Raw genomic sequence first — 12866 nt, 5'->3', positions numbered from 1 at the left:
TCATCTATCTCAATGTTTTATTTTGACAGATATGACTATGTATCTAGGTGTTCTATGGCATATACTGTACATATGTTTCAAGTTAATCCAGTAATTCATGTGCTTCAGTTCATGAGCCATAGATAAAATTAATTTGGAGAGTTTCTCCCTCCTAGATGTCTGATCTAGGAGCTACCTAAGAAGGCCTGCCAAGTTCTTCTCTGCTACTACTAGGATGATCAGGTATCCCAACATTTGCTTGAGGGACTCACTTACTCTATGATCTCCACAATGTCTTGAAGCTCCAGGTTTCCTTTGGTCAGAAGGGTAGGAGTCAAGACCCCATTGAAAAGGTCACCCTTCTCAGCCAGGCTAGCCAAAATCACGCGAACAGTGTCACAGAGGTACATGCTACCAACCAACTTGTCAAATCTGGCAGAAAAAGTAAACATGAAAATCAGTGCAGAAAGCAAAAGAATTGGGCTGAAATGCCTATCCTGGGTAGCTGGCAGAAATTCACCTACATCTAATTCATCTTGTGCATATGAGAAGGCATGACTGTTTCTCAAAACACCTGCTGCTAAGAAAGACAAGGCACCAAGTTATCATAGGCTCTCACCCTGTAATAACAATACAGTGAAAGTACATGAAACATCTGTTATTTAGCTATATAACTGTGCTTCTAGGATCCTACTTTCAAGACTAGGTGGTAGTTATTTTTGTTCTAGTATATAGAATAGTAAATTATTATATTATATAATATAAATTATTATATTATAGAGGCCCTCCCTCCCTCCACCATCATCCAGAAGGACAGAAAGGTAGGCCAGCTCCATTCGGCTTAGCCACAGTAAGAAGGGCCCTCCCTCCATCTGCCTTGGTCCAGGCAACAGAGGAAGAGAAGATCTGCTGGACCTTTGCCCTTTCCCACTTCCATTCCCTTCTCTTTTTGTGCCTTGTCTTTTTAGATTGTAAGCCTGAGGGCAGGGAAATGTCTAATTAACAATTTGTAAGCCGCTCTGAGAGCCTTTTGGCTGAAGAGCGGGGTATAAATTCTCTAAATAAATAAAAATAAAAAATAAATCCTGAAAATGGTCAGGTGGAGGTATGGGAGAGGCAAAGCAAATGTGAAAGCTTGATAACGGTTTTTTAAAATCTCAGAATGATTGGACCAAAATCTGAATACTTGGTGCTAATTAACATTTTATCTACTTTTTATACTAGAGAGTCCCACTGGTGTTTGAGGCACTTACATGGGTCGGAACAATCAAGAGCATTTAGGGTGTACCTGCAAGGGCCAGTGGGCCAATTGCAGTTCCCCAACACAAGGCCATGTGTGCATGTTTCTATCCTATTTTACAGAGTTTTGTTCTGCAAACATATATGCATAGATGCAGTAAATGTATTTGGGATGTAAAGTGCAAATTGGTTCTCCGAGTCTGAGAAACTCTGGACTTTATCACACAGTGACCTATGTGCTGTCATCCCAAAAATAGTTAAAGTGCAGTCACGCCAGAAAAGCAAGCCCATTTGCTAATGGTTATCACATGTAAGAGCACAACAAGGGTGTAAAGGCACAGTATTTAGGGTTAGATTCAAATTTGGCTATCAGATGGGTGAGGACAAATCCCCATTGCTTAGAAATATCTGTTCTGAGCATGCTCCAAACTGTCACTTCCACAAGTGCCTTGCCCACATGCTGCAAGGAGGGAGGCAGGGGAAACCAGGGAGGGAAGCCTCTTTTCCCCAAAAGCTGTGTCTGAGGAAGGCAGACAAACTCTGTCAAACCACAAAGACACATACATACACACAAGAGTCATATGAGTCCTATCCATCCATCCATCCACCTACTGTACCTATCTCTGTCATCTGTCTCTCTGTGTCATCTCTCTCTCTGCCATCTGTCTGTCTGTCTGTCTGTCTGTCTATCTATCTATCTATCTATCCACTTACCTATCTCTCTCTCTCTCTGCCATCTATCTATCTATCCGCTTACCCTCCCCCCTCTCTCTCTGTCAGAGAGAGAGGATCCATAAACTTTCCTGGTTCCAGCGAGGGTGAGCCTCCCAGATGCCCTCCTTTTCCAGGACATGTCCTCCATTTCTCCCTTCTGTCCAGGAGGACTTCCAAAATACTCTCTCTCCTCCTTTGCAAGCTCCAAAACCAGACACATACACACAAGAGAGAGAGAGAGAGAGAGAAAGGAGGAGGATGGGGCCAGAAGCCTGCCTAATTCCATGTCCTCCTTTTCCAGGGCATGTCCTTCATTACTCCCAAAGGCTTTCTCTCAGCCTTCTTCCAGGAGAAAGCAGCAAAGAGGAGGAAAGCCAGGGAAGTGTGTGTGTGTGTCCCCTTAAATTCTCCCTCTTTGACCAAAAAAGGCACCCTGGGAAATGAAGTCATCAGAGGCTTGCATTCCACATGGCTGGCATTATGTGAAAGGAGTCAGTACGCAAGCAAAAGGGACTCTTAACCGTTACTTTCTCCTCATTGACTTCCCTTTCACCCCAGATTCACTGCTACTGGCTGCTGCCTCCTGTGGAAAACAGCTGCGTATTTGCCCTTGAACCCTGGATGACCCTGCATTGCCCCCACTTTAACCTTTCAATTTTTCCCTGTGTGATAACGTCCGCTGGCTTTGGTCTTAATCAAAGGTAAGAAGGCAAGAAGGAAAAAGTCTTAACCGGGTTCAGATGGTGAGACCAGTCAGGATCCATGGGAATCCTGGCATGTTGTATACAAGCAGAATATTATTGAACATTGTCAAATCTGTGCACTTGCAGTGGGATTAGCTAAACAAAGCAGGTAGCATTGCTCCATGGTTTGGTTAGTGTGCCATTCAAATGCAGCTACTGCTTCCTCTCTGGTCTGTATCTGTCTCAAGTTAAGCTCCATGATGGTTGTTAGCCACAACTGCTGCAAACAGGAACAACTGAGCATGAGTACCAGCAATATCATGGAACTGGTTTAGCAGGGATCCCACAGATCCCTGACTTATTCTGTCACCTGAATTGACTCTTTTTCCTTGACTCCAAATATTTTCCCCCACCTCTTCCTCCTCCTCCTAGCTCTCCAACTCTCCCTCCTTTGGATTGTTTTTCAAGAAGATTTTATTAGGTTCTGCAGAACACACAGAATGATGCTAACAAAATATTTGCAAGTAAAGACTTTACATTCCTTAATATAGAAAATGCACTGCTGGGTACCATAGGTGTGCATAACCCTGACTATGCTCCTGGATCCCATTTATTAAGTTGGTCAATTATTGATTACTTTTCTTCTCCCATTATAGCATTTCGTTACTAGAAGCAGACTCTGTTGTGGGTCAAAGTGTAGCGACATCAAACATGACACGGCTTCACTGAAAATGCCTCCTTTGCTTCCTTCACTGTGACCCACCTGCATTTGCCTTGATCCATGGACTGTTTATCCATTAGTAGGTCAGACTCTGTCAGTAGGTCATTCAGCTCAGCAGCATTCCCAAAAGAGCCCCATTCTATGTTTAGACACATGCGTCCCAAATTTTCATCCATGCCAATTATGCGCTGTGTGTCTTCCATGTAGCAGCAGTTAGTGCCACGATCTATGATGCACAGAGAGACAGGAGTCAGGGAGAAAAGCCCCAAACAGAGGACTGAGCAATTTTAGTAAAAACCTCTTGCTGCATGGGGATGTGAAAACTAATGAAACATTCTGTCTCCAATAAAAGCAAGTGCTGTGCCATGTAAGATGCCATGATCCTGTCTCTGACAATGACTAAAATGCCTGTCATTTTTATGACATGCAAGCTCTTGTTATCATGTACGTATAAAATAATCCACCCTATCAATTCTTTATAGAGATTGGCTCCCTACAGACACTGTCCATGGACACAGCCCTAGACTTTGCCCAGAGAACATTGGCTAGCTGACTTTTAGAAGTGTGAAGAATAAATAAATAAACAAATGGGTAAAATCCTATGTTTGGCCCAGAGGCTTCCAATCTGTCAATAATAGCCAGCTTCCTGTTACAAGGCCAAATGTAAAATAAGTGTGATCCTTGAAGTGCAACAGCATTGCTAGCATGTACCCAGCTTTTGCTTACCTATAATTAGCCCCACATCACATGGCTCTGTGTCAGAACTACAACTCAACAAGGTCCCTACAGCATTGTTCACCACAGCAAGGACCTCTATTTGGTAGTTCTGGAAGAGTCAAAAGACAGCAAAAGATCAAGGTCACTCTGTTGCTCTTTCTTCCCTCCTCACCCATCCCCACCCATTTTGACCACAGATGGCCTAGCCACTGTCTTCACCTTGCAATGTTGGTTAATGGCTATTTGGAGCATTTGTGCCACATCACGTTCTTCCATGCCTGGCCATCGGCAATCCTGGGTCCATTTGATCAGTTTGCACTGTGGAAAACAAGGCAGGGAGGATTTCAAGAATGCTGTCAGACACTTCCAGTGCCAGAGTCCCTGTCTGGGACTTTGAGACCCAGCTCTGCTTTTTGCAAGCACCCTTTCTGATGGAAGAATGTACAGGGTAACAACAACAGCAAAACTCACAGCTAGGGACAACCAAAGGCATTTTCCCTGCTTAATAAGGATAAAATAATATTCATGACTTAATTCCTGATATAGAGGTTGGCCACCACCCTGGTCTGTTGTTCTTCATCATAAAGACAGCATGGTAGCTAAGAGGGTGCAGGGCAGATTGTGTAGAATTCACAACTCTGCTAGTTTCTACATTGGAGCTCTTATCATTTGTCTGTGTGTGTTTGTGTTTATGTGCCTTCAAGTTGCCTGTCAACATATCATGAAATTTCATAGGGTTTTCTTCAGAGATGGTTTTCCAATTCCTTCCTCTGAAATACAGCCTACAGCACCTGTTGTTCATTAGTGGTCTCCCATCCAAGAACTAATCAGAACTGACATTGCTTAGCTTTACCACTCGTTGATTTAGCTTTGGGTCCCATATTGGGGGGAAAATGGAATATAAATAAAATAAAATATGAAATAAATAATAAAAGTATAGGTATGGTTGTGCCAGTATTTACTCAAAATGCAATAGCTCCTCTGGGGCCCCATGCTAATGAATGCAGTGCAGTGTCTAATATGTTTGTGACGAAAATCAAGTCCGACACACCATCAGTGAAATTGCAGGAGAAGTGGGAAGCCAGGCTGCCACTTCCCAGATACTGAGTTTTTCTCCTTTTCTATCTGGGAACTGGAGGCATAACCTCACAGCTGTGAAGTAATGCAGGTTTTAAAATAAGTTCTGTGGTTATTCACAGCTGCACAGTGCTAACCGTGCATAGTAAAAAAAAAGAATTTTAAAAAATCCAGGGATTTCCTACTCACAAATCCTATCTAAATCCATGTGGTGAATGATTGGGGGAAAGATAGGTTGGGGGTAGGGAAATCAAGCTGCCATTTCAGGTTGCCTTTGGTATGATTTTTCACAGTTGCGTAGCTCTGTAAGTGGTGGAGAGAAAAAGAGCTTCAAAAGAAAGAAAGAAAGAAAGAAAGAAAGAAAGAAAGAAAGCCAACTACACCAATTTCCTGCCTTCAGAATCCAGTTCCCCACAAGGGAAGAGTTAGAGAAGGAGGAAATAAAAGATTAGGTGGGTAGAAACACGGTAGAAATAGAATCTATAGCTTTCAAGTATCTATAGATTTAAAGCCCTTCCCATCAGTAATCTATTAGTAAACTAGAGAGATTCCCATTTAGTGATGGTAAAACAAACAGAATAACAGTGGAAGAGGATGTATAAGTAGTTTGCGGGAACTGCAGAATATTGCAGGAGAAACACCACTAGGTTCATGGCGTTTGTAATGTGAATACCCTCCAACATTTCACAAGCAACATCAGAATCTGGACAAGATGGCAAGTTTTTAATGAGGAGGAACACACAAACCAAGAGAGGCTGCGACAATTTGCTTTTGCCTGAGCCTACTGGAACAGGCAAACTCTCACCTCCTCCTCTCCTCTCCCCGCTGCTAAATTGAGTAAGAGCTACTTTTGCACTTTGAACTCAGCAGATTATCACATGAGGGTCAAAAAGTGGAATAGAAGCAGGACAATAGTGCCTACGGTGGAACCTGATCAGACAATGTAGTCATTGAGCTATAACGGATCTGCAGGCCACCCTTGACTGTGGTGCACTTTTTCATTGACAGGCAAAGCCGATCAATAGCTGCCAATTATGCTGCTGCTGCATTAGCTCTCCTGTGCAATAGGTTATCAGTTGCAGTTTCAGGACTGGGCAGTCACATGGTCTCAGTCTCATGCTCTCTCCCTCTTCCACCTCCCCCCCTTGCTAGTCCTGAGCAGGCCAGTTGTCTCCTTTTTACACTTTCTTTTCTTCCCCCTCCCACTAAATCACATTGCCATAGTTGCTAAATTAAGTTACAAATTTAAATGTAAATGTAAAAAAGGCATAGAACAACAGGACAGAGAGGCAGGATTAAGAAGCAGTTTGGGAAAGAAAGTGTGGGACCATCAATAGCAACAAGAGCCCAGTCCCACTTGCAATAAGCACTGCTCCCAAACCGGTATGTATGCAGCAAGAACAAGGCTCAAGCAATAATCTCCACAGTTTGCAGCAAGTGAAATACACTGAGGATGAATGGAGAAAATAGGAGGAGAAAAAAACTGAGACATTTTAAAAGCAATTGAAAAAAGTAGGATAACAGATGATTAATTGTGCCTATTCCTGACAAAGCAGGGTAGCGGTACAGTATGCATCACCTGGACCAAACGTTATAGTCCCAAGAAAAAGAGTAGTGTGGCAAAATTTGGGGTAATTTGTTAATTCGACATCATTTCCCCCCCTAAGCCTAAGAAATGCAAAACATCTTCAGTCTGCCATACAGCCTGCTGCTAAACCATCAAAATACTCACCTGGGTCAGTGTGGTATGGTCACAAGGGAAGGGAAAGGAAAAGCCCAGTGGGAAATATTTCTTATTGATGTTAAGTCCACTCAAAAATGTGACCAGGCATTGGGCCAAAAATTCAAAAACCTGGAAAAGCAAGAAAGGACATTGTGAGTCCAATAGGGTTGTCCACCCCTCTTACCACACAGGCTCTGGTCACTGCACAATATAACATCAAATATTCCCAAAAGTTATAGCCTACCAATATAGAACCAGAAATTTCACCAAGGCCTCATTTGCACTGCAGAAATAATGCATCTTGACACCAACTGACATAGCTCAATGCTATGAAATTCTGGGATTTTGTGAGGTATTTAGCCTTCTCTGTCAGAGAGCACTGGTGCCACAACAAGCCACAAATCCCAGGATCCCATGAAATGGGACTATAGCAGATAAAGCAGTGTCAAACTGCATTAATTCTTCAGTACAGATGAGGTCCATGCCTAACCATCATCCTGAACTATATTAGTGTGTTGTTGAATGACTTCAAGTCGTTTTCAACTTATGCTGACCCTAAGGTGAACCTATCATGGGTTTTCTTGGCAAGTTTCTTCAGATGGGATTTGCCATTGCCATACTCTGGTGCTGAGAGAGTAAGACTTGGCAAATAGTAATCTGTAAAACCCCACTTTAAATCAAATATAAATAAAATAACAGACTCCTTCTAATTCAGTAACAGCTAGTGATGCTAAAAGACCATTGAAAATAATACTTAAACTTGCATCAAGCAAGCCATAAAATCCATTATAGAATCTTAATGGATGTCATTCAGATTAGTTTGGGGCTGGGTCAAATTAAAGAGGATATACAATGTGAGGTATTTAACCTCCCCCTCCCCCCCCCAATTAGTTTTGTGAACTAAAATACAGAGACAGAGAAAGATGCCATACTGTTGCAGTGAAAGTACTGCACTTAGGCAGAAAAATGAGATGCACAGATATAGGATGGGGGACACCTGGCTAAATGAAACTACGTGTGAAAGGGATCTAGGAGTCCAAGTAGACCACAAGTTGAACATGAGTCAACAGTGTGATGCAGCAGCTAAAAAGGCCAATGCAATTTTAGGTAGCATGAATAAAAGTATAGTGTCTAGATCAAGGGAAGTAATAGCACCACTGTATTCTGCTTTGGTCAGGCCCCACCTGGAATACTGTGTCCAGTTCTGGGCACCACAATTCAAAAAGGACATTGAGAAACTGGAGCGTGTCCAAAGGAAGGCGACTGAAATGGTGAAGGGCCTGGAAACCATGTCCTATGAGGAACGACTTAGGGAGCTGGGGATGTTTAGCCTGGAGAAGAGAAGGTTAAGAGGTGATATGATAGCCCTGTTTAAATACTTGAAGGGATGTCATACTGAGGAGGGAGCTCTGCTGCTCCAGAGAACAGGACCTGGAACAATGGATGCAAGCTCCAGGAAAAGAGAGTCCATCTCAACATCAGGAGGAACTTTCTGACAGTAAGGGCTGTTCAACAGTGGAACACACTCCCTCGGAGTGTAGTGGAGTCTCCCTCCTTGGAGGTCTTTAAACAGAGGCTTGATGGCTATCTGTCGGGGATGCTTTCATTGAGAGTTCCTGCATTTCAGGGGGTTGGACTGGATGGCCTTTGTGGTCTCTTCTACGATTCTATGAAAATAGATATGTTTTGAACTCAGGGCAAGTTCAGGAAAAGGGCATGGGGATCAGCAGCTATCCCTTTACACCAGCAGCTGCTTTTCACTTTAAAATACAGTTGGCCCTCCTTACCCACTGATTGTTTATCCACAGATTCAAGCAGCTGTGGCTTGAAAATATTCCAATAAAGTAAAAATTCCAAAAAGCAAATCTTCATTTTGCCATTTGATATAAAGGACACAATTTTACTGTGCCATTATATTTAATGAGATTTGAGCATCCATAGATTTTGTTATCCATGGGGGATCCTGGAATCAAACCCTAGCAGATAACAAGGTCCCAATGTACAGCAAATTTTGCCCATCATTAGAGTCAAGAGAAGGCAGAGTAGGAGAAAGTGATCCTTAAATAATTTGTTGTGGGACCATAGCTCTCTGAGAGAGAGAAGGCTATATATCTAACAAAACTACAGATCTCAAAATTCCATAGCACTGAACCATGGCAGTTAAAGTGGTTCTATGATTCTAAGTGGTGTCATAGAATCATAGAGTTGGAAAAGACCACAAGGACCATCCAGTCCAATGCCCTGCTATGCAGGAACACACAATCAGAGCACCCCACAAAGATAGCTATCCAGCCACTGTTTAAAGACCTCCAAGGAAAGAGACTCTGCCACACTCCAAGGGAGTGTGTTTCACTGTTGAACAACTCTTACTGTCAGGAAGTTCCTCCTGATGTTGAGGTAGAATCTCTTTTCCTGAAGTTTGCATCCACTGTTCCGTGTTCTAGTCATCCCTTCAAATATTTGAACAGGGATATCATATTGCCCCCATAACTATCTCTTCTCCAGGCTAAACATACCCAGCTCCCTAAGTCTTTCCTCATGAGTCATGGTTTCCAGACCCTTCACCATTTTGGTCGCCTTCCTCTGGACACGTTCCAATTTGTCAACATCCTTTTTGAATTGTGATGCCCAGAACTGGACATAGTATTCTAGGTGAGGCCTGACCAAGGCATAATAGAGTAGCACTATTACTTCCCTTGAGCTAGACACTATACAGTACTTCCATTGATGCAGCCTATAATCATATTAGCCTTTTTAGCTGCCACATCACACTTTTGATTCCTGTTCAACCTGTGGTCTTCTAGGACACCTAGATCCCTTTCACAAGTAGGACTTTTTCACACAAGGGAAATTGCAAGGTTAATTCAAGGCCAATCAGGGGTCATTCATGGGGTTTCAGATTATTTTGAAAGAGATAATCAAACAACATCAAAGGTAACCAAGTGTCCATCCGAACACAATGACGAGTCATCCCAAAAATAGGTAAATTTGGTAAACGATCAAATTTATGAATCCTCTTGCACTATCAATTCGCAGTCAATTTGAAGCTGTGGTGATATGAAATGCATCTCTACTTCTGCTCTGGAATTCCCCCCTTTGGAACTAAACTACAATTCCCATGAACCTCTGCTGTGATTCTCTTTCCTGTACTCTGAGATGATGAATTGGGCAGCTGCAGAGGGCAGTGACAGCAAACCTCATGGGAACAAATTTTGCCAAGAAAACCTTGCCATAAGTGTGAGCCAACTTGAAGGGACATGATAACAACAACAACAACCTGTGTGTGTCCAATAACATTCAAACAATGATACCTTTATTTGAAGCGACATGATAATATGAAAAGCATCCCTTCCAAGCTTTGGCTCTCCCTCTTTCCAATCTCTGCACTGCACCCCAGCAGAGAAGGCAGGCTCAACTGGTGCAGGGAGAGAGACAGAGGAAAATCTGTGCTGCAGAGAGGAAAGCAGCCATTTATCAGGCATTAGAGAAGGGAGGAAAAATGAGTAAGCCCCTTCCTTATTTTGTGTTACTCGGAGGGGGGTGGGAGGTCCTTGGTCCAGAACTGTACAATCTAGATGCAATCCAGTTCTTCTTGCACACATGCAAACATGCTAATTCGCAAGGGAGAAGCCGATTGATCTGATGAATTCATTTGCATTGGCACTGCTTTCTCTTTTGAATAGCTGCTGTGTTTTGTATTGCGTGTGATGAGCTAGGACGTAATTTAGTCCATTTACGAATTGGCCCCACTTTCTTCTTCATTCAGGATGGTGATACATTCCCCCATGTGAAAAAGTCTATAGTCTCCTTAAACCAGGTGTCTCCCATCTTATATATATGCATTTCATTTTTCCCCTCTAAGTGCAGTGCCTTACATTTCTCTGTGTTGAAATTCATTTTATTAGCTTTGGCTCAGCTTTCTAATCTATTCAGGTCATTTTGAATTTTGATCCTGGGGTATTAGCTACTCCTCCTAATTTGGTGTCATCTGCAAATTTGATAAATATGCCCCCAATACTGGCATCCAAGTCATTAATAAAGATGTAAATAGCACTGGGCCCAGGACAGAACCATGTGGCACCCCACTGGACACTTCTCTCCAGGATGAAGAGGAGCCACTGCTGAGTACCCTTTGGGTTCAGCCGTTCGACGAATTACAAATTCATTTAACAGTTGCCTTGTCTAGCCCACATTTTACAAGCTTGTTTGCAAGAATGTCATGGGAACCTTGTCAAAGGCCTTACTGAAATCAAAATATGCAATGGCCCTTGTGGTCTCTTCTAACTATTATTCTATGATTTTATGATTCTACCAAGCTGGTAATTTTATCAAAAAAAGAGATCAGATTAGTCTGGCATGACTTGTTTCTCAGAGACCCATGATGATTTTTTGTGATTATGGCATTGCTTTCTAGATGTTCACAGACTCTCTGTTTAATGATCAGCTCTAGATTCTTTTCTGGTATTGATGTCAGACTAACTGGACGATAATTGTTGGGATCCTCTTTTTTTCCATTTTTGAAGATGGGGACAACGTTTGACCACCTCCAGTCAACATGGGTTTCTGAGAATACTCCTGTTCTCCAGGAGTTCTCAAAGATTATTGCCAATGGCTCTGAGATTACATTTGCCAGCTATTTTAATATCTTTGGATGTAGTTCATCTGGTCGTGGAGATTTAAATTCATTTAGATTAACAAGGTATTCCTGTACTACCTCTTTAATTATTCTGTGCTGCATTTCCCCTATTGTGTTCTCTGCTCCATTTCCCTCAGGTTGCGCACTATTTTCCTTTTGTGAGAAAACTGAGGCAAAGAAGATGTTGAGTAATTCTGCCATTTCTTTGTCAAACTGCATTAATTCTGCAGTGTAGATGCAGACATGGAGTGGAAGAAGCATAGTGAAGAGCTGAAGACAGAGGAACTGTACCTGCTCCCCATTGCCATTGTTAACCTTCTCAGTAAAAGGGAAAGACTTTTTCTTTAGCACCTCCGGCTCCTCCACATCATCTGTCAACTGCAGCAGCACTGCCGTCACCTGGTTGGTGCTCAGCTCAAGGCCAAGGAAATCTCCTCGCTCTACAAAAGAGATGTGAACATGAGGCTAGATAGTGGCCAAGACTACACAAGCTTAGCACACCTTAGGACTCTCACATTACTTTTTTTTAACCTAGATAATTGGATAATTATCTTAAGTTTGCTACTGATCAATTAGACACATACACACACACAAATACACAGAGATTGAAAGAATGCCCGCAAATTCTCAGTGACTTCAAAAAACGAAAAAAGTCAGTGTCCTAGAATTTTCACATTTGGGAACTTTTTGTACAAATTTCACAAAGTTTTGTTTTTCCCTCCTTTTTTATTGTAACATAAAACAAACAAAAATACATTTTAAATTTATTTCATACTCTTCATTTAATACCTTTCATACCACTTTTCCTGAGCTATCTATGCTTGGTGCTTATTCAAATTTCTTGTACTGTTCTTTTATCACATACTAATATTTTTTATTGTATCTTAATTAAAAAAATAATTTCAGGTCCATTATATATAGATATAGATATATACACACATACAGATAGACGGACACACAATAGAATAATTTATTTCACAAGAAACTTTTTTGGACCAAACATATAGGCTTTCTACATAAAAATGCTCTTATTCTGACCTACTGGAGAGAAATAATAATAATAATAAATAAAATAAAATTTTATTTTTATACCGCTATTCCAGCGATCACAGCGGTGTACATCAAAGAGTAAGACAATTAAAACATCAGCATGACAATAATACAAAGTTAACAATTAAGAACAGTAAAAACCAACAACACCCTATACAAGTGGCTGTGTAGAATGGAATACACAAAAACATTGCCAAGGGGAAGAGAATGACCACAAGGCTCACGGGGGGAAAGCCTGGCGGAACAAAAAAGTCTTCAAGTTCTTCTTGAAAGCATAGTTTGAACGTATAATTTGAACGTATCATGAAATAAGGGCTATGTGCACAC

General features: G+C 41.8%; 1 protein-coding gene across 6 annotated transcripts in view; it reads right to left on the bottom strand.

Annotated features, from left to right (window-relative positions):
• The window catches only part of LOC149321707 (hexokinase-2-like), a 55897-nt gene that overhangs the window by 9852 nt on the left and 33179 nt on the right, over positions 1-12866 (bottom strand). For 5 of the 6 annotated variants that reach the window (XM_089527278.1, XM_089527270.1, XM_089527285.1 and 2 more), the window contains 6 exons: positions 11781-11929; positions 6863-6982; positions 4273-4371; positions 4063-4162; positions 3379-3562; positions 256-411 (listed from right to left, as the gene is read on the bottom strand). In XM_089527278.1, the coding sequence (XP_089383404.1) occupies positions 256-411; positions 3379-3562; positions 4063-4162; positions 4273-4371; positions 6863-6982; positions 11781-11929 (808 nt within the window). The remainder of the gene's footprint in view (positions 1-255; positions 412-3378; positions 3563-4062; positions 4163-4272; positions 4372-6862; positions 6983-11780; positions 11930-12866) is intronic. The other variant, XM_089527263.1, reaches the window with a different exon arrangement.

Source organism: Sceloporus occidentalis, unplaced genomic scaffold (assembly GCF_023333645.1).
Source record: "Sceloporus occidentalis isolate IW3139 unplaced genomic scaffold, rSceOcc1.0.p SCAF_1, whole genome shotgun sequence".
NCBI lineage: Eukaryota > Metazoa > Chordata > Lepidosauria > Squamata > Phrynosomatidae > Sceloporus > Sceloporus occidentalis.
Note: the sequence above shows the minus strand (reverse complement) of the source record. Positions and strands in the feature narration are given on the sequence as shown.